The 22,628-nt window shown below is 49.6% G+C and overlaps 2 protein-coding genes across 3 annotated transcripts in view; both read right to left on the bottom strand.

The window, feature by feature from the left end:
- LOC121365583 (E3 ubiquitin/ISG15 ligase TRIM25-like) overlaps positions 1–22,628 on the bottom strand; it is a 430,661-nt gene that overhangs the window by 315,119 nt on the left and 92,914 nt on the right. The window lies entirely within an intron of this gene.
- Positions 5,490–22,628, bottom strand: part of HTR4 (5-hydroxytryptamine receptor 4) — a 36,360-nt gene continuing 19,221 nt past the window's right edge. Inside the window, exon 7 of the mRNA XM_041489912.1 lies at positions 5,490–5,577. Coding sequence (XP_041345846.1) covers positions 5,490–5,577 — 88 coding nt within the window. The remainder of the gene's footprint in view (positions 5,578–22,628) is intronic.

The raw sequence follows: 22,628 nt of genomic DNA, 5'->3' as shown, positions 1-22,628 counted from the left end.
TACTAAATTTGCTTTAATGCAGGATCACAGTCAATGGTTTATTATAACTCTTATATTTAATTAACTATAGATAATGTATTCAATGATACTCAGCCAAAACAATTGTGACCCTTTCTAGAAGTGTTTCAAGTCCTCTGAGTCATTGATTCTGTCAGATTTTCCATTTTAGTCCAGAAAATGTTACTGAGTTTCTGGAGTATTGCAGCACATCTCCAGCTGGTATCTCCTCACTGCAGCCTTTTGCAGAAGTATTTACACAAATAAAGTGTTTGTTTATATTCAGTATCTCTGGAAGCAATTGAAATTTGCAGTGATTTTGCCCTCTGCAATGTGACACCCATTTTCCAGCAGTGCCTGAATCCATATCTCCATCTCCTGAGGGCTGGAGGGAGGGAGGAGCTGGGATCTGCTGGGGATTTGATCTTTGGGCTCTGAGCTTCCTCCTCTCTCCATTTCGTGGCTGTTTTGGGCACTTTTATTCAATCCCCACGGCAGGAGAGGCTTTCCCTGGCTCTGCCCAGCTCAGCTCTCCTTGGAGCATCCCAGATGTTTCTGTGCCAGGCTTCTCCTGCCTCCTGTGCCTGGTGTGTGACAGGAGGAGCAGCGCTGTCCCTGCAGGGGAGGGCACAGATCCTGCTCCTCCTGCAGCACAGCAATTCCAGCTGGGCCTCAGCTCTGCTGTGGGGCCAGGCTGGGATCCATCAGAGCCCTGAGAGCAGGGATGTTGGCACCTGGGTGCCAGAGGGAGCTCCAAAGGCAGCCTGGCCAGCACTGAAGCTGCGAGGTAAGGAATGCTAGAGGAGATGTGACTGCACCACCTCTGTGCCCTGCTTCCCCCCTGCGTGTGGCTTTGGGGAAAACATGGAGCAGGAATTTCTTCCCTGGGTCAGCTCTGGCTCAGCCACACTGGGAAGTGCAATCTTGGTGGGGTTTGTGTCCCTCTGTGCAGGAGCTCAGTCACAGGGGGCTCCTCTTACAATCCCTGAGGAGCAATGAGCAGGTGCTGGTGGTTCCTCAGGCTGGGAGTGAGCCCGAGGTGACTTTGGCACTGCTTTTCCCACAGCTCCTCCTGGAAGAGGATGCAGAGATCCCAGCTGGGAGAGGCTCAGGTGCCTGGAAATGTCATCTAAATAGTACAGAGGGTGAACAGGGAAAGGCCAGGGTGTGTTTGGGCACAGCACAGGGCACAGCCTCGTGCTCACTGTGCTGGGGGTGCTTTTCCCTCTCCTTTGGGTGGAGGGCAAAATCAGTGCTTGGGTTTCAAAAGGAAAGGGTTTTGGAAGTGTTTTTGTTTGAGAAGCTGTAAGGGGTTGATGGAGACAGGAATGTTGCCCCTGCTCCCTCTCCAGGCTGCTCAGGGTGTGAGGATCCCCTTGCCCAGGATTTCCACTTTCAGTTCCCAGTTAAGCAATTCCAGCTTACCCTCTGGTCAGGGTGGGACAGGGACACTTGGCCCTGTGTGCACTGCGTGTGACAGCAGGACAGCCAGAGCCAGGGCCCATCACCTGGAGAGCTCCCTTCAGCTCCTCAGCATTCCCTGGGGGTTGGCAGGAGATAAACTGGGGATTTATTCAGGAAGGTTTATACAAAAAGTGAAGAACTAAAAGCTTTGGTATATTTTTATTGAGTTTGTATTATTAATCCCCTGCAGATTTCTTGCCTTTTGGTCTGGGAGTGCTCAGAGATCACTCAGGAACTCAAATGTGGAAAAAAAGGGGATCCTAAACTGGGGAAGGGTTCCCAGCTGCCAGGTACAGAATGGAAATGCTCTCCTTGGCTTCAGCACTCCCAGAGCTGGCTGGCAATGACTCAGAGCCTGTGTGGGCTGCCTGCTCCCAAACCAGCTCTTGGCTGGAGCTGCTCCCTGCTTTTCATCTGTGCTGGGAACGAGCTGGACACGATCTGGGCCCCACTGGTTGGTTCTGGGCACGTTATTAAGTCAGGCTGGCACAAAGAAGTGCCTTAAACACCTTTGATTCTCCTTTCTCTTGCTGAGCAGGGCCAGCTGGGAGTGAGCTCCATCCTAAAGCCACGACCTTGGGTGAGATGAGCTTTAGGCTGAAGATATCTGTCAGTAACCCCTGCACTGAGAGTATTTGGAAATGCAAAACCAGCGTTTATGTAGCTAATACAGCATTGCTGATTGTTCACAGCTCTGGAGCCCAGCAGGGCACAGGAGAAGCAGATGAGGTAAAATCAAAGCCATGGTGAGCCAGAAGCAAGGTGAGCATCATTTACCTGTCAGCTCTGCAGGTTTTCAGTGACACATTCCCAGTGTCCATCCTCCCTGAAGGGTCCTTTGGTGGAACAGACACCCCTGGAGGAGCAGAGTTTGCTAAAAAAGTGTCTCTGGAGCAGGGGATCCACACTGCTCCACATCCAGGGCACCCTTGGCTTTCATTTCTCACACGAATCCCTTTGGATGGCTCTGATCCCATCAGCAGCTCCACAGGGACCTGAGAATCCTCCAGGTAAGGGGCCGGGACAAGGTGGGGGCTCCTGGACTCAAATAAATCAGAATTGGGAATGAACAAATTCCTGTGAGCACGGGGACAGGCAGGAGCAGGGCAGGGACTGTCCCCTGTCCTGGCACTGCTGAGGGACCTCCAGGGGTGTCCAGTTCTGGGCCCTCAGGCAGGAGGGACCTGCAGGGGCTGGAGCACGTCCAAGGAAGGGAAGGGAGCTGGGAAGGGGCTGGAGCCCCAGGAGAGGTTGAGAGAGCTGGGGCAGGGGCTCAGCCTGGAGAAAAGGAGGCTCAGGGGGCCCTTGTGGCTCTCCAAAGCTCCCTGGGCAGTTCCAGTGCCTGAGCACCCTTTCCATGGGGAAATTCCTGCTGTGCCCACCCTGAGCTGCCCTGGCCCAGCCTGAGGCCGTTCCCTCTGCTCCTGTCCCTGTTCCCTGGAGCACAGCCCGACCCCCCGGCTGTCCCCTCCTGGCAGGAGTTGTAGGAAAAGCAAAGAGGGGCAGATCCCCTCCCTGTTCCAGCTCCTGGAGCCTCCTGTGGGGCAGCTGGGAGGTGCCACCTGCTCCCACCCTGCACCAGAAATGAGCCCAAGCTGGAGTTCGCTGCCATGTCCAGAGAGGAGCTTTTATTTTTAGGAACAGCCACTGCAGCACACACCACTGAGCACAGGCAAGGACTGGCACCAGCAGCCAAGATGGGCAAAGCTGCACTGGGAGGCCACAGGAGCAGCCATGGAATTCTAGAGTGGGGCTTTCCATGAAACCCCTCCTTTTTCCAGGGGAATTCTCCACTGCTGATGGCACAGTGCCATTGCTGGCTCACAGAAGCTGTCTGGGATTATTGAGCAGGAGCTGCCAGGTGGTTCCTGACAGGTTTGCTGAGCCCAGGGAGGAATTAGAGGTGACACAGGATATGGACATTTGGTGTTTGGAATTCCATCCATTTGGAGGGGGGGAGCCTTTTCCCAGTGAGAGCTTTTGACCATTTTGGCTGGTGAGCCACTGCTCCCATTGACAGAGCCTTGGGAATGTTTCCCTGGGGAAACTGGCAGTTTATTTGAAATTAAAAAGAGATCTTTTCCTAATGCACATAAAAATAAAGGAGAAAAGAACGCCTGAAGGACAAAGCAGAACCAAAGAACCCCTCCCTGTGCTGCTGGTTCCATCTCACTCCAGGAAATTTCACACCAAGATCTGATGCCCTTCAATGAGGACAGAGAAAAGCTTTTTTTGAGGATTTCTTTAAGAAATTTGACACTTGGGGTGAAACCAAGCCAAGCTGTTCTACAGCCTCGTGCACCCAAAGCCCAACAAACCCCCGTGGGCACTTCCACAGGGGGAGGATCACAGCACTGAAGCAGCCCTGGATGGGTTTTTTCCAAATTTTCAATAATGGCTTTTTTTCACTCCACACCTCTGGTGTCAAGAGTAAAGTTACATGAATTTTTTTGAGATAAAACCCTGTAAAAACAGGTCATTGCCAACCAGGAGCACCTTCCACCACAAACATCAATAATTTGTGCCTTTCCAGCAGCCAGCAATTTTCTACCTCAGCATTCCAGCTGGGGCTGTTTCTGCCCAGTGTCCTTCTGAATCCTACAGGAAAAAGATGTGAAGTTTATCAGTGACTTTGCTGTGGAAGAAGTATTTAAATAAGTCAGACACCATGGCCAGGAAGCCACTTGTTCTTCTCATGCACAATATTTCTCCTACTGAGCAACATTTTTGTTTGTTCCGAGCGTGATTCGTCTGTTTGCAGTAAATACCTGTCACATAGCAACAGAAATATTACTAAATAATAATACATAGTATGTTAAGCTCCTTGGTCTAGAAGCTTTTAATGAAAAAACCACATGTTCCTGATAAAAAATAATAAATAATGTCAGCTTTTCTTTGTACATTAAAAATATCTGTACATGGTTCCATGATATGACAAAGTACAATTGTATTTTCTAAGCTCAGGGTGACATCTTGGGGTAGATCTTCACCTAAAAAGGGTCGAGGCTCGTGGTCTTGATCCTGCATGAAAATCCTTTTCCCAAATTCGTGGAGTTTCGAGCCTTGCCCACCCTTTCCATGCACAGGGGGAAGCAGCCCATGAGGAACGTGGCAACACCGACATGCAGGAAGCAGCTGAGGACTGAGATCTTTGCAGATGTGAGACTGGAGAGTCTGGAAAACTTCTCGCCTCGACTGGAAGAGAGCAGCAACAAATAGAAAAATAAAGGTGGCAAAGGTAAGTAGAAGTCTCTCTTCCAAATGTAGCTAGAAAAGGGTTTAGGTGGTTTTTTTCCAAGATGGCACTTAGTGATCCATTGGCTCTGGCTCCTGCCCAAGCTTCTGCTGCCTCAGAATGCCCAAAGTTTGCTCAGGGGAGGGATGGGGACAGCTCTGGGCTCCAGGGCACGTCCCATCCCCTGGCAATGGCAGAGCAGGGCCATGGCTCTGAGCTGGGCTGGTCCCACTCAGCTCCTGCACACCCTGGCATCCTCCCTGGCCAGGAAACACCACCAGGCCACCCCAGAGCTCTGCAGGGTGGGGGAAGCAGCAGCTGGGGCTGGAACCAAAGGGCAGCAAACATTTCCTCTTGTTCTCCTGGAGAAAACGTGGGGCTGCTCCTCTCCTGGCAATGCCCAGGCTCCAGGCAGAGCTAGCAGGGAGGGAGCAGCTCGGTGCCACCCCACAGCTGGGACCTCCAGGATGGGCTGAGCTGAGCAGGGGGCAGCTGGAGAGGAGCAGCAGGAGACCCTGCACAGGCTGGTTTGGAGCTGTTTTGGTCCTGGCTTTGCCAGGAATGCCTTGCTCCTGGAGCAGGGCTCTGGCACAGCTCCAGCTGCTCCTGCAGGGACAGGGACAGCAGTCCTGACCCTCCCCATGCTCCCAGCCAGCTCCCACAGCTGGGCATTCCTGGGAATTCACTGCAGGAGGCACCAGGACAATGCAGATGGATGGATTTTCAAGTCCTGCTGTCTGTGAATCCTTAGGATATCCTCAAAGGCCTCTGTTCCTCCTCTTCTGGGCCAGGACTAGAAACAGGACTCTTGGGATTCAGGGTCAGTGTGGATGGGAAGCTTCTCTTGTTCCTGGTGGTGCCCGTTGTGTAAAACCGTGTACCTGGCAGGGGAACACAAACCTTTGTCAGTGCCAGGGCAAAGGCCAAACTGATGGAAAATGGAAAATGAGATCTTGCAAACTCCAAAGTATATTTAAGAGAGTGATTCTTCCAAATATCCAAATCCCACATTAAAAAATGTGAATCCCTGCTTTGGGAATGAAACCTTCAGTGTGGAGCAGCCAAAGCAATCCCTGAAATCCAAGAAGCTGTTGGGTTTCAGGTGTTGGGTTTCAGAAACACAAGCTTCTGGGTTTGAGGTGAGCTGCACTGCCTGAGTGTGGGCTGGAGGATGCTCCTGCAGGAATTCCCAGCTGGATGCTGGCTCCCAGCATGGCCACGGCACTGAATGTGCAGGTATTTCCCTCAAACATCCCCTGGAACTCCAGCACTTCAAAACAAGGATCAGGAATTTTTAAAATGTGCTCCCAACGAGTCACAGACTGGATGTCAGAGACAAGCAGAGACATTTTGACCTCACACTGAACAGACTCCAACGAGACAGGCACGAAGAGAGAACAGAGCTGGAACTGATGGAGCAGGTCAGACAGGGACACTGTGGGACACAATCCACCCGGGACACCTCGGGAATGCCAAAGGCTCTGCCACAGATGGGACATGGACAGAGCCCTGACACCTGGGGCAGCTCAGGACCATGGACAGGGACCGGGATATCCAAGGATCCAGACAGGGACTGGGAGATCCACGATTCCAGCTGGACAGGGACTGGGATATCCAAGGTTCCCAATGGACAGGGATATCCAAGGATCCAGACAGGGACTGGGAGATCCACGATTCCAGCTGGACAGGGACTGGGATATCCAAGGTTCCCAATGGACAAGGACTGGGATATCCAAGGATCCAGATGCACAGGGACTGGAACACCCAAAGATCCTAATGGACAGGGACTGGGATATCCAAGGTTCCCAATGGACAAGGACTGGGATATCCATAATTCCAGCTGGACAGGGACTGGAACACCCAAAGATCCCAATGGACAGGGACTGGGAGATCCAAGGTTCCAGACAGACAGGGACTGGGATATCCAAGGTTCCAGATGGACAAGGACTGGGACACCCAAGGATCCAGCTGGACAGGGACTGGGACACCCAAGGATCCAGCTGGACAGAGACTGGGACACCCAAGGATCCAGCTGGACAGAGACTGGGACACCCAAGGATCCAAACCTTCCTCCGTGTTCTGCGGCCGTCCCAGAGTGGAGCAACCAATGGACAGGGACTGGGAGATCCAAGGTTCCAGACAGACAGGGACTGGGATATCCAAGGTTCCAGATGGACAAGGACTGGGACACCCAAGGATCCAGCTGGACAGGGACTGGGACACCCAAGGATCCAGCTGGACAGAGACTGGGACACCCAAGGATCCAGCTGGACAGGGACTGGGACACCCAAGGATCCAAACCTTCCTCCGTGTTCTGCGGCCGTCCCAGAGTGGAGCAAGAGCAGCAAGAGCAGGCGGTGCCGATTGTTAGAGGTTCATTAAGCTAAAGAGGAGTCATTAAGGTGTCCCGGGGTGTCTGTGGCACAAAGTGTCTGTCTGAAGCCTCTGGCAGTGAGCTCAGCACTTCCAGCTGTTTACCCTGTGGGGAAAGAGGACTGCTAGGACAGGAGGAAAGAGCACCCCTGGCACAGGGAGTGCCAGCTCATGGCTTGCTCAGGTACCAGCACATCATTCCTAAAATATTCCCAACATCTCCAGGAGTCTGTTAAGGGTGTCCTCTGCTGCCAGGCCTTTGTGTTCCATGGGGTTTTCCATACCCTGCAGCCTTTGCCTTCAAATCTAAGTTCAGAGCCTCGTGCCAGCTGTAGGGCACTGATTTAGAGTTGAGTAAAAGCTGGGATTTTACAGCCCTGCTTTTGTTCTCACAAAAAGTTTTTGTTCTGTCTCTTTCCCTGTGCCTTCAGTGATCTCTCTCTGAAAATACACCTCATTTCTCAGCTCTTGGTACCTGTGGGGAGCAAGTTTCAGAGAAATTCTCATCTGCACCTGAGATTCAGCTGCTTCCCCTGCAGGAACACACCTGGTGCTCCTCAGCTCCCACCCCATGGATTTGCCAGGGATTTATCCTACAATGCAAGGAGGAAACAGCTCTGGAACCCTCCCTGTGTGGGCTGAAGGCTTCAAGAGAAAGCAGCCAGGTAGGTGTGAGAAATAAATACATCTGAGGGAGCTGGAATATGTGTGCAGGGGAAAAAAAACTTTTAAAGGGTTAAATGCATTAAGTAAATGATCTGCAGCAAATTAATTGTGCTGTTTTCCTGCCCTGATGGGCTCCTTGATGGGATTTGTGCTCAAAGAGCATCCTGGGCTGTCCCTCCCAAAGTGGGGACAGCATTGCTGTCCCTTCCCCGGGAGCTTCCCCCAGATCCCAAGCACCCCCCAAAAAATGAATTATAAACCAATAAATCCCAGCAATGGGAAGGCCCTGCCCCTCCAGGGACCTGCTGCAAACGCTGCCCATGGCCCTGGGATTGTGCTGATGGCCAGCTTGGGGACAGTTGTCCCTGCCAGCCCAAGGGACTCTGGAATGACAGCTGGACTCAGCTCTGGGCACCAGGGGAGCTCTGGGGCTCTGCAGGACCAGGAGCTCCAGTTTATTCTGGGAATTTGGCAAATCCCAGGCAGAAGGGGGACTCCAAGGGGATGCACTGTTCCCACATCCACTCCTGCAGAGCTGCCCCAACACCAACCTGGACATTTACCAGGCAAGCAAAGCCCAGAAATGGCTGGGCTTGGGTTTCCCCAGCTGGAATGAAATCCAGACCCCATTTCCCCACAGCCTGAGGTCCTGCTCAGTCCTCACCCCTGGGACCAGCCCTGAGCTCTCAGGGACAGGAACTGTGAGGGTTTGGATCACATTGGTCATAAATAAAATTATGAAGAGAGGCTAAAGCCAGGCTGGCCCAGCCACAGCTGAACCCTGCTGGCTGAGGGATTTGTGGCTGCACTCCTGCATTTCCCACCTTCCCAAGCCCACCAGGCTGTGCAGCTGCCTTTGCTCTCTCTTCAATAATCCCTTCCCACTTCACAGCTCCTTTCTTTATTAATTGCTTCCCTTTTGGACTGGCAGGAGGGGGTTTCTGCTGTCCTGACAGTCCCTGGACACGCAGGGGAGGTTCTGCAGCTTCCCTTTGTGCAGGGAGGGACCTGAGCTGCCAGCTCTGGGCTTTTGCCACTAAATCCATTCCCCCTCTGCTCAAAAAAGGAAGGACAACAGGCAGAGATGAGATTTTGCTGCAGAAATTGGGATGGGTGGGGGGAGTTTTGGTGTGGGGTACCTCAGCTCTCACTGGGTGCAGAAGTTTAGACATGAGCTACACAAAAAGGTGCTAAAGCCCAACTCTGGCTGTATTCACAAATCCCCTTGTAATTTTTGTATTATAAATGCAAAATAGTTACTAACAGACCCCTGAGAATGCAAGAACAGAAGAAGAAATCCAGGTATCAAATTCACTGAGTTCTGAGCTGTTCACTTTGTTTGCTTTCCTCATTCTCCAAAATTTCCACTCTCAGATATTTTCCCCATTTCTGATCTGGAGCAAGTCTTCAACTCCTCGTGAGATAAAACAAAGAAGAAAAAAGCAGAAAAGAGCAGATTGCAATTGATGTTCAACTCCCTTTGCTGCTTTTATCAGGGGACCGATCTCCCCACTGATACTGACAATTTTGGGAGTGAACATTCACTGCCTGTGTCTCCATTTTCTCCTTTTCCAGTTGCTGAAGCCCAACTCTAAATGAAACAATTCCAAACACTTTTCTTCCTTCGTCTACAACCAGAAACTCCCCCAGGAACAGCCACCATCCCACCTGGAACAGATCTCCAAGGAAAAGGCACGTAGGTGATGATGGCTTCCACTGTATCAAAACCTTTTGTTATTTGCAGGAGCACCCAGAGGAAAACAAGATGAAATTATGTAAAATGGGGAAAACTGGGAAGATTTGCATTTGGCTTCAGCAGAATCCTGTTCTCAATAATGTATTTTTTTACCATTTTTCTCCTCAACCACCTAAAATAGTGGAAGGTAGAAGAGGTTTTGAGGTAAAAGTTGGCTGGAGCCACATTTTAAATGGAACCGAGCTTCCAAACTGAATGAAGGATTGAAATTTTTCTAAGCTTTGACAATTGTGTTGCTCCACAATTTATCTTTCCCTGCGTTTTCCCTTCTCTCCCAAAGTGATTTTCCTCTGGAATATTTGCAGCACCACTGCTGGAACTTCACCCTCCAGATCGTGTCCATTCCTCAGAGCTCTGCTGCTTCCAGAGGGAATAACAAGAGCAGGAACAAATAATTGATCTGCGGTGGGGATTGTGGTGAACAATCACTTGGCAGAGGTTATTTTAATGAACACATCCCTGAAATCAGCCCTGCACCATCTGCTCAGTTCCAGAATTATAAATTCTGAATTAGAAAACAACGGAATTCATGAACCACTCTGGCAGTGAGGGGAAGAGAGCAGCTCCAGATGATTTTTGTGCTTTATCCCAGCCTGTGCTGGCTCTGCTCCGTTCCTGTGTCAGGAATGGGTGGAAAAGGTTTGGTTTTTTTTAATTTCTGTGGTTTATGGCAGCCACAAAGCCCCAGGAACCAAGCCCTGGAGGTGCAGGATGGGTCTGGGTGGCACCAGGAATGATCCCACAGATGGAGCTGCAGTGGGCCAGGAACAACATCTGAGTGTTCTCCAGGACATGAGGAAGGTCCCCTCCTCCTGTCTGCTGGAAAGGGACTTCTGATATTTTTGGAAAACTGGGAGATGATGGGAAACAGAGAACTGAGAAAAGTGTGACACAAAATCCAAGAATCTCTGGAATTCCCTATTTTAATCTGTGATATTTTTCCACTTTGAAAGAGCAAAATCCTCAAATCTGAACTCCACCAAATGTCAGAATGAACTGGGAACAAAATGCTTTGCTCCATTTGCATCTTCTGCTGAAAAAATGAATCCACAGAGGCCAAATTAAATGGAATTTCACAAAACATTTGCTTTTAATGCAGCTGCATATGAAACTTCCACAAATGAGAGCAGAATTATCCCTCTCTCAGCATTCCCAGGTTCACAGACTCCAGAAAATTAAAAACTTCCCAGTAACTCTGTAACCTGTGGGTTGAATTTGTCCTGCTCCCATCCCTGCAGTGAGTTCTGCACCTGGCCATCAGCATAAAATCATTAGAGCAGGGTAAGAATAAATTGAATTATCTCATTACAGCCCAACGTGAAAACCCAGATCTTGGGAAAACGTTGGGATTGCTGAATTATTTACATGGCTCTGACAGCAATGTTGATTTTAGACTCCTTTGTAGTCAAATCTAGACACAAATCTCTCTCTGTCTCATGACAAGTGTTTATTTTCCCACTCCTGAGCAGTTAAGCTGAATCTCTTAATTATCTTTAAATCAAATAATGCTGTTCCGACCTTGGGAGCTGAACTCAGCCCTCGTCATTCTTTGCTAAATATCAGGCAGAGGTTTTATAAAACATCTGTCTCCAGCCCACATCACCCAGCTTCCAGTGCACTTGGTAGGATTTCTGCAGAAATCCAGATTTAAAATTAGCAGTTCTCAAGTAAGTAAATACTTATTTCTCTTGAATAAGAGGAACATTAAAAAAAAAGATAAAAAGGAGATTTTTTTTTTTTGTGTCTCTGACAAGTCTCAGGAAACAAAGAGAGCATTTCCCAATATGTTTGTGTCTCTCCTTTTTTCCCCCATTGTTCCATCATCTCTCTTTTTTTCTTCAAACCAAGATTAAACCCCCTCCAGTCCCTTTGTTTTTGTCTTTGCAGGAGCTGTGGATCCTTTTTGAGGAGGATGTTTAGAAGTGCAGGCAAATAATAACCTGAAATAGGATCTTGAAATGAAATGTCCAAACCCTCAGCATCTGGTTTCCTTTTGCTTTTCTCCTGCTGAATTTCACCCAAATTTTGTTTCCTGGGACTGCAGGTGCTCATTTCCATCTTCCTTTTTTATCTTTTTTATTGCCAGGCTCTATTAATGAATTTCTCTGTGGTCCTTCCCAATCCCCCTCACCACAATTGCTGAATTTGATCGTTTTTCCCCTTTCCCACTCTCCTTCTGCTTTCAGCTGCTCCACCTGGATAATATTTATAATTTTCCCTATTTTCCACTTCAGGATGTTTTGCTCAGCTTCAGCTGAAAACCTTGGAATTTGGGTATGATGGAGAGGAGTTGGTGATGGAAACCCAGGGATCCACACAGCAGCCACGAGGTGGGGATGGCCCAGAGCTGCTGAACTTTCTGCTTTAGATTTGTGCCATTTCCACGTCGCAGAAGTTGATGTTTCCACAACAGAAGCAGCAATTTGGGCACCAAAGGACAGAAATGAAGCAAATTTCAGCATCAACGAGGGGCTCCTTGTTTGCAGTGAGTGAAATGCATTTGCTAATTATAAACCAGAGCAAACAAGTCAATAAATGAGAGAGGCCATGCAGGGGATGTGGAGAAGAGGAGCCCTTTCCCCTTTTTCTCCCATTAACTCCCCATTTCCATTTCTCTCTCGTTAATGTTAAGCTTGGCACTCCATTACAGGCACTAATTAGCTCCAGATTTTAGCCTCCAGTTCGTTTTTGCACCATAATTAATGCAACAGCCCTAAGAGCCCCAAATCTGATAATGAGGAGAGCACTTGGAAGTGCTCAGGCACAGAGCAGCCCATTAAGAGCAGCTCCCAGCCACCCCCACATGGGAGGGCTCACAGTGGGCTGCTGGCTTTAAGTGTTTCAATTAATGAAACACAAGCAGCATCAATTAATAATATTCAAATGGAAGATAATTTTTTTTTTAATGGAGGTTTCACCACTCGCATAATTAAATCTTTTATCAGCTGGGGAAAAAAAACCCCAACATTTGTTAAAGCTGTGGAGTGAAACAGTGGCAAAAGCTGGAGCTGTTCAGTGGAGTTTGTCAGGTTTCAAATGTGCCACAGGGGGAGAATCTCAGAATAATCTCAGGGTGGAAAAGCCCTCCCAGCCCATCCAGCCCCAGCTGTGCCCTGTCCCCACCTTGTCCCCAGCCCAGAGCTCTGAGTGCCACCTCCAGGGATGGGGATCCAAACCTCCTTTTCGGTATTTACCAACCCTCTCCCTCTGGGAATGGGTGGTTTTCCCCCACTGAAATACCCACTGGAAAATGGAATTACAGCTCGTTGAAATCCGGCAAAAAACTCCCCCCTCCTTCCCTACTTTGTGTGTGAACAGCAGAGCTTTTTTTTTAGGTGTCAAAACCAGATTTTCTGCCCAGCATCACGTGTTTGATAACAAAAGGCTGGCACGTGCACATTGTTCCTGTCACTCCTTTGTCACTCAGGAGCAAATGCCACCAACTCCCTCAGAGCAGCTGGGAATCCCTCCCACCCTCCAGGCTGAGGGGAAGAGTTCTGCTCCCCAGGGAATGGCTTCCTGCCTTTTGTCCTGCCAAATCCACAGTTTTGTGTCCTGGGAGATTCTGTGCAGTCCCAAGGTGGTGCTGGGAAGCTGTGCTTACTTTAAAGTATTTAATTTAAGGGCTGAGAATTATATTTTCTTGTAATGGAGTAATGACATAAAAATTAAATAACGAAATACCAGTTAAATAATAGTCAAATTAAAACCTGTTAAATTTCATAAGAAAAAAACATTTTAAATTAATAATAAATAATCCCGTGATGCCTTTAATATCTCAAATAGGACTTGTTGTAGGTTAAGCTCATTAAATCTTATTTATCAATCTTACCACAATTTTAATTTAAGTTTATTTGGCTGCCTTTCCTCAGGTCTCCATCCTATTGAGAGAGCAAACACCAGGTTCTACTGTGTTGTGTTCAGTGTGAGTTTCTTCTCCCCTTTCCTTCCAGGTTTTCCAATTAATAATTCGATGATGTGATTAAAGTAGCACATTCCTGGCTTTGGACTTTCTCCCTTACAACCCACTGGGTGTGAATTTGTACAGCTTCATCCGTGGGATTGTGAACAATATTAATTAATTGTGAGCTGTGCTCCCAGCTCCTCATCCCTTGTGAGCCTTTTATCAGGATTAAATGTCACACCACAGATGGGGACATTGGCAGTGGGTGCTGAATTTGGATAAAATCTCCACATTCTCCCTCCACAGCCTTGGTTTTGAGTGCAGGCTGGGATTTCAGGCTCCCTGCATTCACAATTCATTCCCTGCCTCCTTCCTGGGCAGTTTCTCCTGGTTTCAGGCTGTGCAGGTTCCCAGCCAAGGAGCACAGCTTGCCCGTGGCTGTGTTCCTTCCCCTGTTCTCAGGAAGGATGATGCTCCCCTGGCTCATCCCCTTCCCTGCCAAGAGCTCTCCCAGCAGGGTCAGATCCTCTGCAGGAGGGGGACAGGAGCTGCTGCTTCATCTTGCTGTGATTCAGAGGCTGCTGAGCCCCCAGTTCCTGTCACCCTGTCCCCAAACCTCCTGTGCTGCTGCTCTTACCCCACCTCAGCCTCTCCAGGGGCTGTTCCTGGGATTTTGTTCAAATTAAACCCCTGAGGATCTGTGCAGGTGGTGCCAGACCCTGCTCCCTCTGGGATTTCAGGGATCCTCTGAACCTCACTGGAACAAAAACCTGAGGAAAACTTTTTTTTTTTTTTTTTTCCCCTGAGCATCCTAAAGAGCAAAGCCTCAAATGTCCTGAAGGTGACCAAAAGAAAAATGTCAAGCCTGGAACAAAAACCTGAGGAAAACATTTTTTTTCCCCCTGAGCATCCTAAAGAGCAGAGCCTCAAATGTCCTGAAGGTGACCAAAACAAAAATGTCAAGCTCAAAATCTGAATGGCCCTGTCCAGGGCAGGAAGGGGTAAAAATCTGAATATAAGGCACAGCTTATTTTGTGGGGAGGATGAGGGGAACCCAAAAAACAAGGGACCATAGTCAAGCAGAATTTATTTATTCTCTGATGGGTTTGGGGTGTTCTTTTACTCAGAGTAAAACCAGCTCTCAGCAACTCCTCTGGAGATCATTCCTTAGAGAAATTCCCTGCAGACTGGGACATGACTTGAAGAGTTCCACTGATCAATGAATTGATTTCGAGCACAGGAGGAGGGAACCAAGGCCATCAAAACTCCTCTGTGTTTGTAAACCCTTTATCTCCATATCCCTGCTGTTTACACGAGGTTATTTCTGGTATTTTGTGCTTTCTTCTGGTCCTTCTGCAGATCTGAGTGTCTTTCAGGGCCACCTGTGAGACCACACCTGTCCATTTCTTGATACATTGCCATCAAATTTGCTGTGCAGAGCAAAAAAATAAGTTCAAACTTCTGAAGGTTTTGCCATCCCTTGGTTGCCCCTGGGCCTGTCTATTTTCTGCTCCAGAGGAGATGACACAGTCCATAAATCTCTGCCCTAGTCCCTGCTTTGGTAAATAAAATCTGCTCAGATTTATGTCTGCTCCTTCCTGAGGAAAAGCAAAGCAGTGATACATGTGGCAAATGGAACAGAAAATTGCTTTTCACCCATCAAGTTTCCAGTGTAACTAAAGTTTGGGCTCTCCTACAGCAATAACTGATCTCACAAAATAAACCAAATTTTGCAGCACAATTCTTTGTGTTATGTTGTGGCAACCAAAGATGTGCTTTGCCCAATAATTTAGCATATGTGTTTGGCCAGGAGAATGTGTCTGCTCCCTGTGTCTGGCCAGGAGAATGGGGCTGCTCCAGGGCTAAACCCAACCCCTTGGAATCAACTTGGCTTCTGAAAAACAATTTATGAACCCAGCATCCCAGCCCTTTGCTGAGCCAGTTCTGAATTGCTCCCTTTCATCCTCTCCAGCTGTAATTCATGCTGCTTAATTAATCTTAATTAAATGTTGTGGGCATCTCTGGAGCTCAGTTCTCTCTTTATTTAATTACACTAACACACCATATAATGGTCTCTGTTTGATGGGATGTTTTGCACAAGAGTTTAATCCAGAAGCTGAAAGAATTAATTAGTTCTTAGAATGTCTCCAGAGGGTTGGCCAAGTAAACTGTGGGTTTGTCACAAATGCCTGGACTCTGCAGCGACCAGAATCCATCCCTGACACTGCACACCTTGAGCCACAAACACATTTCCCCTTGCTGGGGCTCTCAGATCCCTGTGGGATCTTCTGGAGCAGGAATCACTCATGGGAGACAGGGAGATCTGGGATTTGTCAACATTTTACAGCTGGTTCCTGTTCCAAAAGCTTTTCCCCCTGTGCCCTGGCCACTCTCTGCACACCCACGGCTTGAGCCAGCCCCAGAAGGGATCAGCTGCCCATGGAATGGGAATTCCAGCAGGGAATGATCCCCCTCTTTGCCAGGGCTTTTTTGGGAACAGGGCATTTTCTTCCCCAGCACCTCCTGGGACCTTGGCACATCCACGCTGATTTCTTTGCCCAGCAAGGCCTGGAGCTGCTGGGCCTCCTCCTCTTTGCCAAGAAGAACCTGGGATGGCAAAACACAGAACACTGCAGGGAAACTCCTGGAGCAAGGACAAAGGGCAGCCAAGGCAGGGACAGTTCTGTGACCCCAGAGCTCCTGATGCTCCTGTTCTTCTTGACAGCTCCACTTGTGATGATTTTGTCACAGGATCTTCTCTCTAGCTGTGATTCCTTCAGGAACAGAACTGCAGGGCAGCACAGGAGTTCCACAGGAGTTCCACAACAACCATGCAAGGGTGGCCTGCTTGGGATGAGCACCTTGTCCCCACTCACCCAAACTCACTTGTACTTGTAGAAGTACAATCCTTCCCAAAGACAGACAAACAGAGCCTGACTGGTTTGCTCCCAACATTTCCATGAACTTTCTGCTTCTTCTTGGCCCAAGCAGGGAGCTCTGGATGCATCAGCCATCTCTGCAGGGATTTGTGGGTCAGGAGAGGGTGGTGATTGTTGGAGACTCAGGTTCTGAGGGCCAACTTCCATCCATCCATCCATCCTTCAGGAACCGGCTCCATCCCAACGGAGGGGAATTCCAGGTGGGCCAGGCCCTCCCGAGCAGGCAGCTGGCAGTCCAGTGCTTATGGCAGAACCATTCCAAGAGCTATGACAATGACACTGTTGATAGCTCTGGAAATGGCGCTGCCATCGGCACCACGCGAGGCTCCGTCCCCGCTGCTCCTCCTCGTGCTCCTGCGGCCTCGGGGGGAAGGAACGAGGATGGAGGAGCAGCTCTGGCTCAAATCCCTGAAATCTTTAGGAAAAGGTCCCAGGGAGGGTGTCTGAGAAGCCTTCAGAGGTGCTGGCTGCAGTGTGTTGCTGCTGGAACGTGTCCTTGGGATACAGAGCACACTCACACTCACACACAGTGCCTGTTTCCCCTTTTACCCTGGGTTTAACTGGAAACAAAGGGAAAGCCTCCCTCTCTTTCCTCATTCTCTCATTCCCCCTTTGCAGTTTTCTCTCCTTCCCTTTGGATCCAAGCCAGAGCTGCTGCCCAGCCCTGGAGTTCCTGGTGCTGAGAAAAGCACGTGGAACTGGCAGGGCACCCGCTGCACCTGCCCAGCAAAGTGCCACAAATCCAGCTCTCACTTCATCCTGGAGCATGCTGCTGGTGAAGCACTGATCATTCTTACTGCCCTTCCAGCAGGAAGCCTGTTCCAGGGTGGGTATTTCCATTGGTTCTGTTCCTCAAAACTGAAGGATTTATGCTTTGGAAAGCTGGGCAGCCCCTGGTTTCTGCTGCTGAAACCTCTTTCCAAGACATCTCTTGTACCACTACAGCCAGAACTCCCAGCAGGGATCATCCTTACCACACCAAGGGGTTGTTGATGTAGGAAAAAAGACAAAAAGGAGTTTTTCCTTCTCCTTGCAGGCACATCCTGCAGCCTCCAAGGACGATTGTGGGGAAGGGTTTGAGTTACAAGGTGAAAACACTTTTTCTGATGCCTGAGGTGTTTCAGTCAGCTGTGCTCCTACAACAGGCACTGACAACTCCTCTCTCAGAGCTTCTAAGCCTCAAAAAAACCCCAGCACGATCCCCAATAACTTTTCTGCAGCCTCACCGAGGATCTCATCAATAACAGCTGTGACAAAAACAACTGGGAGACATAAACAAGGACAAAGAGAGGAGCAGAAGAAGAGAAAACAGTTTTCTCACCCCAGTTCTGTCTCCAGACCAGGGAAAATTGGCCCAGAGCACAGAGGAGGCTGCCCAGGGCACCTTTTTCCAGTGCATTTTGATTTTTTTGTCCTTGCTCCTTGTTGCTTCCTGAATGTGAATATTTTGCTGCTGTCCTGACCTTGAGGGAGGTATTTGTCACTTTGATCAGGGAAGTATAAAATCCTACCAGACCACATGGGTAAGGTTTTGTAACTACTTTGCATAGATATGAGGGAAAAATCAAGATTTTCCTCTCTGTGCCCAGCAGAACCAGGAGAGAGGTGTTATGTCCAAGGGTCACAGGGTTTGGCAGCAGCTCAGCTTGGATTGTTCCAGGCAGAGGCAACAATTCCCCAGGAGAGCAGAGAGAGCAGCACACCCAGCAGCCCACACCTGCAGCCTCTCTCCAATGCAGCTTTTTGGGAAAATTGCAGCCAAGATGGATCACAACAAAGGGGTGGACACAGGGATGCTTCCAGAGGGGTGAGAGCAGACAGAAACACTCACAGAGGACATTTCACAGACACCTGACACAAAGGATTGAGGGAATAACAGCTGGGTACAGCTGCAATGGAGACCTTTCAGTGCTCAGTGAAGCCTGAGATCCCAAAATGTGAGGAATCCCGAAGTGTCCCAGCCAGGCTGGACAGGGCTTGGAGAGTGGAAGGTGTCCGTGGCAGGGGGTGGAAGAGGGGAGCTCTAAGGTCCCTTCCAACCCAAACCATTCCATGATTCTCTGTTCCTGCAGGCCTGGGAGGGATGGTGGCAGCTCTCCCTCAGTGCTGGCTGTTCTGCAGAGCAGCTCCAGGGAGCAGATTGCAGCCTGAGCTCAGCTCTGCCTCCCTGCGTGCCCAGCCCTCCCAGGGAACCTCCCTGGGGAAAATTCCAGATGGAGGGAACAGAAACTGCCCTGAACTCTGCTGGTGCAAAATCTGCTGCCTCGCTGAAATCTGTGTGCCTGATGAGGAATAGCCAAAAGCACTGAAGGGAAAAAGCAGAAGGAAGTCTCTGCCTGCCCCAAATCTGTTGGGATAGTTGCAGGTTCAGTGGGAGCTGTGCAGTGTGCCCAGGATTTGGGCTGCAGGTGAAGGGATGGGTGCCTGGGGATGCTGCAGCTGCTGTGGGGTGTGGCACTGAAGGGAGAGAGGCATTCCCTGTGTCCTGCCAGTCCCTGTGTCCTGCCAGCCCAGGTCCCACACAGGGAGGCTGTCACTGTGAGCACCAGCACTTTCTCAGCCCTGCCATGAGCCCTCCTCCTTTCCCTGCCCTCTAACAAAACCATTTTGAGGAGGAAGCCAATTCCACGCTTCTTCCACTCTTCTGGAGCTGCATGTGTGGAAGTGCCTGGCCCTGGAGCATTCCCAAGGTGGCAGGAACCCAGCTGAGGGAAGGGGAAGCCTCTGAGCTGTCAGGTTTAACCAACTTAAACCAGGTCCAACCTGGCCTTGGACACTGCCAGGGATGCAGGGCCTCCCCACCCTCACAAAGAAGAATTTTTCCTAATATCCAAACCCACTCTCTGTATCCTGCTTCTGTCTGTGTGCTGCCCACTGAGGAGAGCCTGCAGTGCTGTAGCCTGGTCCTTGGAGTGAGAACAACCATCCCAAAGGGGAAAATCCCTCTTATCCACAATACCCTGCAGCAGGAGCCCAGTCCCAATGCCCTGCCAGACATCCCCATTCCCCTGGGGCTGCTGCCTCCTCCCCACAGGTGTTAAGCCATAAATCAAGGAGGGTTTACAGTGGGTTGCAATAAACAGTGAACAGACAGAGCTGCAGTAATAAAAGAAAGGACTTACAGAGCATGGTCATGGCTAGACAGGAGCTGGTCTGCTGCAGAAGAGCAGGAGGAGCTTGGAGACAGAGGAACAGCCACTTTTAGTGCAGGAAGGAGCAAAGACAGACACAGTGAGGGAGTTAAAGGGAAAAAGGAAAAAACACAGCGCTGGTTAATCAGGAAACAGCCCCACATCAAACACTGAGCAGTCAATGGCATCAGTCAGAGCTACATCCCCAAACCTCCCACTGAAAGGAGCCTGACTTCAGTGTTAGAACCATCTGAGCCATCAGCTTTTCTCCATAAACCATTCTGGGAATCATTCTGCTTTTCAAGAAAATCTCCCCATAGCGTTTTAGGCAGGAATTCTCTGCTGAGCCTGTTTTCCAAAACCTCTTCAGCATTGCTCTGGAAGGGATTTGGGAGCTGGGTTCTGCCTTCCTCCCAACCATTCCATGAGCACCAGCCACCCCTGTGCTCTGAGGATCCTCTCTGGAGGAAGCCACATCTGGCTTTAAACCAAAGTCCAGGGAATTGTGACTTGGCCTCTTCATTTGTCCCCATGATTTTAGCAGCCATGCTCACTGCTAAAAAACCTGATTTATGGAGGCAGTGCAGAGCTGCTGGAGATCCCTGGCTGGTGGTCCTGGAGTCTTTTGGCAGCTCCGATGTGCTGGAAGTGCTGGGTTGGGTTTTTAGGTACAGATGGGAGAGCAATAGCTCAGCTCCCTGACTCAGTCTGCAGTGCAGGAGGACAGCAGTCACCACTTCATCTTTAGAAAAGCTGGATCGATGCCTGCCTGCAGGATGAGCTTCAAAATCCCTCTCTGTGGGCTGCTGGTCTTTCACCAATCCCCTGAAGTGGAACAGGGAATTCCAGGGGTTCCTAAAACAGCTGTAACCCCTCCCTCATCCTGCACTTTTCTCCTGAGCCAACAAGAGCCTGAAACTGTGCACGTGGAAAAGAAAATTCTCCTACAAAACAGCAGTCCTGGATTGGAAGAAATCAAATTTCAGGCATCTACAATTCCTCAGAGTTAAACAGCTTTCCTTATGTCATGAGAGGATAATGTAGAACTGTCCCTTAGTGTAGCTGAGTGTGAAACAGGAGCCTGGAAGCTCTGTGTGTGCTGGGCCTGCAAACAGGAGAGCCCCTGAGGGAGGAGAGGAGGGCAGGGAGCTCCAGGAGAGCCCAGCAGCCTGTGTGCCCAGCTATTAATTATGGGACAAGAAGAACTCCAAGGTGAGCAGACACAATTTTACAGCCAAATCTTGCCAGGCAAACACATGTGAAGCCAAGCATAGGGAGAAAGAGGGTTTTAAGGAAATTAATTTAGCTTGCAGCTTATTTTAAAGGATTTTATGGGCTTGTTTTAAAATTTATCAAGGACAAAGATCCTTTCATAAACAGAGGAATTAGTTTGTCACTGCAGTGCATCATTCATTTCCCTGAGTTCTGTGAGCTGGTGTTTTATGGGGCTCTCTCACAGAACAGAACCATGGAATATCCTGAGTTCCCACGGGATCATCCAGCCCAGCTCCTGGCCCTGCACAGCCCTAAAATCCCAGTCTGGCTGTCCAAACCCTCCTGGAGCTCTGGCAGCCTCGGGCTGTGCCCATCCCTGGGGAGTCTGTGCAGTGCCCAGCACTCTCTGGGGGAAGAACCTTCCCCAAAATCCACCCTGACCCAGCCTGGTCCATTCCCAGCCCTTCCCTGGGCGCTGTCCCTGTCCCAGGAGCAGAGCTCAGTGCCTGCTTTTCCTCCCTCCCACAGAGGCTGAACAGGGCTGTGCCCAAGGAGGGATTTCCAGGGATGCCCAGCAGCTGCATCCCTGCCTGGGAGGTGGGTGGGACACTCCTGCAGGATAAAACATCCCCCCTTGAGCTCTTTGAAGCTCTCCTGGCAGCACTCGTGGCAGTGTCACTCGTAATTGCTTCCCTGCCTGCGGAGCAGCTGCTTTGTGCAGTTCTTGTCTCAAAAGCTGGATCTGAGTGTTATGAAGTGCTTTCAGTGCTAATAAACACCAACTCTGGTGCTGTAAAAGCCTGTCACAAAAGCAGCACAAGGCATGAATCTCCCTGAATGCATTAATGTGCCTTTAATATATCAGTGGAAACTGGGACTGCTCCTGTGCACTGACAGATCAATCTGTGATAAAGTTACTCATAGATAACACTAATGTGAGACATGAGCAGTTTCTTGATTTTTTTCTTGAGTTTGCCTGTTTGGCTCTGCTCTGTTTCATGTAGCTTTGCAAAGGGATAAATCCGTATTCTTTCCTTCAATTCTTAAATAAATCTCCACAATAAATTGCTCAGCATTGCACTTAAACTGTTGTTTATGTGTTTTTCCAGAAGTGGCTTCACTTCAGTGGTGGAAAAAGCACTGCCAGGACTCAGAGCTTGGAAAACACGGAGGTTAAAGGAATTGTTAGACTTCATTTTGAGAGAAAAGGATTTCAGAGCAGGAAAAGGCTCCTGTGTGGATGTCACATCGTTTGGGCCATGCCATCATATCAGGGCAAAGTACAAAAAAAATGGAAGGGGCTGCCCAGAGAGGTTTGGAGTGCCCAGCCCTGGAGGTGCCCAAGGAATTCCTGGAGGTGGCACTCAGTGCTGTGGGCTGGGGACAAGCTGGGGATGGGGCACAGCTGGGACTCGATCCTGGAGGGCTCTTCCAGCCTCAGGGATTCCACGATAACACAAACACTTCAGAGATAAAGCAAAAAAGCTCTTTAGTGCCACAAGCTCTGCCGTTCCTGAAGCGCTTTGATGGCTCAGTGGAATGACACAAATTAACAGCCTCATTAACAACCCTTCTGCCAGAGCTGCAGGAACATCTCTGAAGGGCTGTCAGTGACAGTGGCAGACACAATCCACACTCAGGGACGTGACTGACTTTGAAACCAGTGCCAGGGAAGGCTGAATAAAGCAAGGTGGGAATTCTGAGGGAAACTGCACCAGAGGGAGGGAGGAATTCCAAAAGAACCACACAATGCTCCTGTTCCCAGCCCAGGACTGCCAGAGCAAGGGAAGGTCACACAGCCAAGCCTATCCCAGTGCAAAACTCATTCCAGACCTGGACCTGGAACGTGGCTGTGCCTTCCAATCCAATTTAAGGGCAGCCCAGCAGAAGGCCTGGCTGGGAGTCCCTGGGGAGTTCCCAAAGTGCCTCCTAAATCTGGTTACCTGCA

Source organism: Pyrgilauda ruficollis, unplaced genomic scaffold (assembly GCF_017590135.1).
Source record: "Pyrgilauda ruficollis isolate IOZ18807 unplaced genomic scaffold, ASM1759013v1 scaffold97, whole genome shotgun sequence".
NCBI classification, from domain to species: domain Eukaryota; kingdom Metazoa; phylum Chordata; class Aves; order Passeriformes; family Passeridae; genus Pyrgilauda; species Pyrgilauda ruficollis.
Note: the sequence above shows the minus strand (reverse complement) of the source record. Positions and strands in the feature narration are given on the sequence as shown.